The 5,765-nt window shown below is 35.5% G+C and overlaps 1 protein-coding gene across 1 annotated transcript; it reads right to left on the reverse strand.

Moving 5' to 3' along the window:
* Positions 1–750: 750 nt before the first annotated feature.
* On the reverse strand, positions 751–1,917 carry LOC135598084 (protein BRANCHLESS TRICHOME-like). Its single transcript, XM_065091609.1, has one exon. It carries the CDS (start codon positions 1,820–1,822, stop codon positions 977–979), a length of 846 nt encoding a protein of 281 aa, XP_064947681.1. The 5' UTR covers positions 1,823–1,917; the 3' UTR covers positions 751–976.
* Between the last annotated feature and the right edge of the window lie 3,848 nt (positions 1,918–5,765).

Consider the following 5,765-nt stretch of genomic DNA (forward strand, 5'->3'; position numbering starts at 1 on the left):
ACTGTTGCTGTCGCTGCGGTTCACATATGGATATTGTGGATGAGGAGCGAGAGTGACGACCAGAGATGAGATGACACAGATGTCAATGCTATGTAACTACATCAATGTCTCTTGGTAACTACGTTGACGCCGACGTAGATATAGAGCGACGAAAGGATCGTTCTGACATATGCATTAGTGCCAACATAGATGCAGAGAGATGTTGCCCTTCCTTGCATTATTGTTGATATCGATGTAGATGTAAAGTGGTGCTAGTTTGCATTTGTGTCAAGTGACCCTTTTGTCGTTTGACAATTGTGTTGGCACCATGTAAATGTAGAGCAACATCGCTCTGCATTTGTGTCATCATTTCATCTTTCGTCATCGCTTTCCTCCTCATTCATAAAAACAACATACAATCCCTAGCAATGCCATTATTAATCACCAACTAAAATATAACTATGATGTTGAAATGATATTTTTGCCCATTGTTTATGTACTTTCGTTGATAAAACTGATAGTGTTATGATAAATAGAACTAGATATTTCACTTTTATAACTATAAAAATTTTAATATAAAATTTTTAAATTTAATTATTGAGATATAAAAAAAATATTAACTATCAAATAATATGTAATTAGCCCATAATATATTCATATCTTATATCAATGGTATTGAGATAGAAGATTTACACACTTATCCGTGTTGTTTTCACATGCATATTATTCTCACATCAACATCAATTTGTCGTTTCCATGGATCACATCAGGAAATGGTACATTAACACGATTCCCGTCATTTTGGTGGATCGGAGTCTGGTCATTTTTTATGTCGTCGATGCTGGAGTTTAAGCATCGCATGTGCATGTTCTTCCAATAATACATATACATGTGATTAGGAGCATAAATAAATGAAGTCTCAGTTCAGTTCGGCAAAAAGAAGAAGACAAGCAGACACCCATGACAAAGGAAATTAACATCGAGTTGGGCATGTGATTCATGTGACAAAGTGGAGAGACGTGCCGACGAGTCCACCATGATTCCTCTGCCGCAGCAGGATGCGGAGCTGAGCCCTTTGGCACTCCAAGTTGGACTCGCCCAGTGCCACTCGCCCTTCCTTCGCAGGCCTCTGCGTCCTCCCCACCTTGGGGAACTCCACGAACCCTTTGATCCCCCTCCTTATGTGCGGGTTCTCCACTTCCCTCCTCTGCTGACCATGTTGACCGCTTTGACTTTGATCGCCACCCTTGTTCTCCCCCTCTCGCTTGCCTTGCCCGGCTGCCGTCGTCGTCATCGTCGTCGTCGTCGTCATCTGCTGCAGCTTCTCCTCCATCACCAGCTTCGCCTCCAGGAGCTTAATCTGCACCCTCTCCTCCCTCCACAGCTCCGCGATCTGCAGCATCCGCCGCTCCTCCTCGATCTCCCTCGTCACCCGCTCCACCTCCTCCTGCCTGCTCGCCAGCTCCTCCTCCAGCCGCCTGCGGAGCCCCTCCGCCGCCTCCCTCGCCCGGCGCTCCTCCGCCAGCTCCCGTGCCAGCGCCTTGCTCGTCGACTCCGCCTTGCACCGCATTCTGCGCTCCTGCTCCAGCTCGGCTTTCAGCTCCTCGATGCGAGCGTGTGCCAGCTCCACCTCCGACCGGGTTCCGTGGCAGTCCATCGAAAGGTTGCGTGGAAGAAGGAGAGCTTCAGATCGCGTCCAGTTATAGACTCGGTGATGTTGGGGACAATCATCGCAACAGATAAGATCGCGAGTGTGTGTGTGTGTGTTGTCTTGGGACTCACAGGTAAGCAAAGTAGCAATCCCCTTTTGTAGCAAAGAGAGAGGAAGAAAAGAAGAGCACATGGATGGAGCATCCACCTGCCATCAACTTTAGTAGGTGGAGGAAGGGGAAGAGGTAGGGTTTATCGCATGTTCCCTCACTTTGCTCACAATGCCTTTCATTATGGCTGTCGTTGCGCATGCACTAATTTAGATGCAGTCCTAATCTCTAGCTTGCTAATTAAGATGGATTGTAATTCTACTCAAGATTTGTAGGGTGTTGTGATACTATCTATTTGTTGAGGAATAGGATCGAAAGAAAAAGGAGAAAATAAATTCATACATTAATACTATAACATAAAAAAGAAAACCCAAGAAAGAGTTATCCTAACCCCAACTCTCAATGACTATCTTAATAGTATAACTAGAGTTCAAATTTCTGAATATACCAATTTAATACTGATATGATAAGAAAGGTGTGAAGTGGTTCATGTTTCAACGTCACGATAACCAATATCTCAATTCTACATGATCGATATCACAACACTATAGGGCTAACACTTAAGTACTATATGATTGACACCTTAACATAACATGACTGACATTTCATCGTCACATGACTAACATTTCAATCTCACATGATAGATACTTTAATACTATATAGTCGATACATTAGTACCACATGACAAATATCTTAGTGTCACGTGGTTGACATCTTATCGGCACTTGATTGATACCTCATCACAACATGATTAATACATGGTCGACACATGATCGATGCCTCAACACTAAGCTGAGTTGGTGGGATATTATCGTATATTGAATTCTATGCACACAATGATGATTAAACCCGAGAGAGAAACAATCATTTTTTATAGTTAGTATGGATCCTAAAAGTAACATACATAAGAGTCAAATCTTTCAAACTTAGAATTAATTTAAATATTAAAGGAATATTATTGAGAATACCCCAACGCAGTTAAGTAGAATGAAAAAATAATTCGATTGGCTCCGAATTAATATCCGTATCAAATAATTAACAAATATTATTTCAGAAAAAACTGTATTTTGATTTTGGCAAGAGTGTGAACAGCGTGACATGACATTTATTAATATAGGAAAGTAGGTACGGAAAGAAGAATAAATTTACATAAGGTGGGTAACACCTGCAACACAAAGGGAAACATGAAATCGAGGAGTGTGAAGACTAATATTCCAACAGTACGTTTACATTGGAAGAAGTTTCGAGTGCTCTAATTATGCACACATACATCAGTGCTAGCTAGCTGGGGGCAAGTTTCTGCACTGTACTTCCAATGCGTTTGTGTGCATATTATCATATGAAATTTTCTTTATGATTTGATTCTACAAGCACTTGTTAAAGCTTGTGTAATTTTACTAGAGATGGATTGGCCTATCAAAGTGCCATGATGTGGATCTGGATTTGCCAGCACAAAAGCATGGTTATCTTGCTATTGATGGGCCTCCATCAATGGTCTTTTTTTTCTTTGAATGAGTCATTAATATGAATGAATTAGAGTAAGATGATTTTGCTTTTAGAAGCTACACATATGAATGACTTCGACCCGAATAGACAAATAGGTAATGTATTTTCTTACGGTAAATGAGTTTGATATTATCATAGGGACGTTAATATATTCCTGTAAGAAAATTTAAGACCAAAAATATTTTTCTAAAGAAACACAAGGAAATTAATACGGAAACGAAAGTTGTCAAAAATTTTAGTAATGATTTCTCTTAGTATTTTGGTATTTTTTGACTTAGAACTTTCAGTGTAGAAAATTCTTAAGACTTGAGAGAGAGATTGAGTCAAAGATCAAAACCTTACATTCTCCCAACAACATTTACTATCACCAACTTCATAACGTTTAAGAATTAATTCAAATTTATAATATTTAAACCATAATAAATTTTTTTAATGATAATAAATAAAATATTTAATAATAATGATTAATAAATTAAAATATTTAAACTATAATAAATGAAGAAATTGATTATAATGAATGATGAACTTGAGAATGGTTATATTCTTCCACTTAGTCAATACATTTAGCTTAATAATTTAAATTAATCTTATCAAATAACTCTCTTAAGAAATAAATATATGAATCATAGTGATAAGTCATCTAAGAATGAGTATTATCATCTATGTATCATGATGTATTTTGTTTCTTAAGAATTAATTTTAATGTGGTAATATTACTTAATGAATAAATCTTATATTTATTCTTCGTCCAATACAAATATATTTTCTCAAATTAATATGCAGAAAAATATCATAATATATAAGAGTTTCAATACAATTACAAAGTGAAACCAAGTCTTATTTTCTCTATATGATCCTTGAATTTTAGAGGTGGCATATATTTAGTCAAAGGATCAGTAATCATCAATTCAGTGCTAATATGCTTAATGACCATTTTTTTTTTTTACACGTTCTCTTATGGTTAAATACTTAATGTCAATGTGTTTATTTCGATTTTTTACTTTTATTATTTTTAGCCATAAAGATAACAATTGAATTATCATAAATTTTTTTTAATGATATTGAAATACAATCTAGGATTCTAAGCACAGAAATGAAATCTTAAGCTATACACCATGTGAAATAGCCTCAAAACAAGAGACAAACTCAATTTCCATAGTAGAAGTAGCAGTTAAGGTCTGCTTTACAGTTCTCTAAGAAATAACTCCACTAGCCATCATAAAAATATATCATAATATTGATTTACGAGAATCAACACAACCGATGAAGTCTGCATTTGAGTAGTCAATCACATCTAAATTGTCTGTATATCTATATATAAGTATGTATCTTTGGTTTCTTGAAGATACCTTATTAGTTTCTTTTGCGGCTCTCCAATGGTCCATACTTGGATTACTCTGATATCGACCTAGCATCCCCATAGCAAATGCAATATCAGGTCTAGTACAGTCATGGGCATATATAAGGCTTCATACAGTAAAAGTATATGTAATGTTTTTCATTTATTCCCTCTCAAGGTTGTTCTTTGGGCATTAGTTTAAATTGAACCTATCACCTTTCACAATTTCACTATGAGAGTAATACTCGATAAACAATCCTTCATTTGAAATTTTTCTTAAAGTTTATTGATATATGTTTCTTGTGATAGACCTAAAATGTCTCGAGGTTTATCTCTATGGATCTTAATCCAATGACATATACTTCACCCATATCCTTCATATCAAAATTTTTAGAAATGAATTATTTTATCTTATGCAACAAACTCTTATAGTTGGCTATAAGCCAAATTCAAATGAAGAAATCACTTGATCCATGAGATTTTCAATAAATTCAAATGAAGAAATCACTTCATGAAATTTAAAATACTATTGGCAAGAGACTTGTTTTAAGCTATATATAGACATTTTAAGCTTACAAACCAAGTGTTCACCAACACTAGAGGAGAAACCTTCAATTTATTTTATATAAATCTTTTACTTTAGGTCTCCATTAAGAAATATCGTTTTCATATCCATTTGTTGCAACTCAAGGTTAAAATGAGCGACCAATGTTAAAATGATACGAAGAGAATCTTCTCAAATACAGGAGAAAACGTCTCAATATAATCGATTCTATCTTTTTGAGTAAATCCCTTTGCAACAAGTCTTGCCTTGTATTTCTCAATGTTGCATAATGAATCTTTTTTGGTCTTAAAACCCATTTACAACTAATAGCCTTTGCTCTATTAGGCAACTCTACAAGATCCCAAACTCCTTTACTCTTCATAGAATTCATCTTCTCTTTCATGATATCGTGCCATAAATATAAATTTGATTCTTTGCAACTTATGGTGTGTGAAAAGGTTTCAGGATCATTTTCGGCTCCAATATTATAGTCAAATTCTTATAGATATATAACATAATCACTAAGAATTGCTGATCTTTTATTTATAATAGATCTTCTTAATGTTATACTAATGTTTCCCTAAGGAACTTGTAGTTCAACTAGTTGTTCAGGAGTGTATTGTAATTTCTGAACTAG

Source organism: Musa acuminata, chromosome BXJ2-1 (genome assembly GCF_036884655.1).
Source record: "Musa acuminata AAA Group cultivar baxijiao chromosome BXJ2-1, Cavendish_Baxijiao_AAA, whole genome shotgun sequence".
Lineage (NCBI taxonomy): Eukaryota > Viridiplantae > Streptophyta > Magnoliopsida > Zingiberales > Musaceae > Musa > Musa acuminata.

Bases quoted from the DNA above. Each gene is read 5' to 3' on its own strand.
- LOC135598084 (XM_065091609.1), bottom strand. From the start codon at position 1,822: ATGTGCTCTTCTTTTCTTCCTCTCTCTTTGCTACAAAAGGGGATTGCT.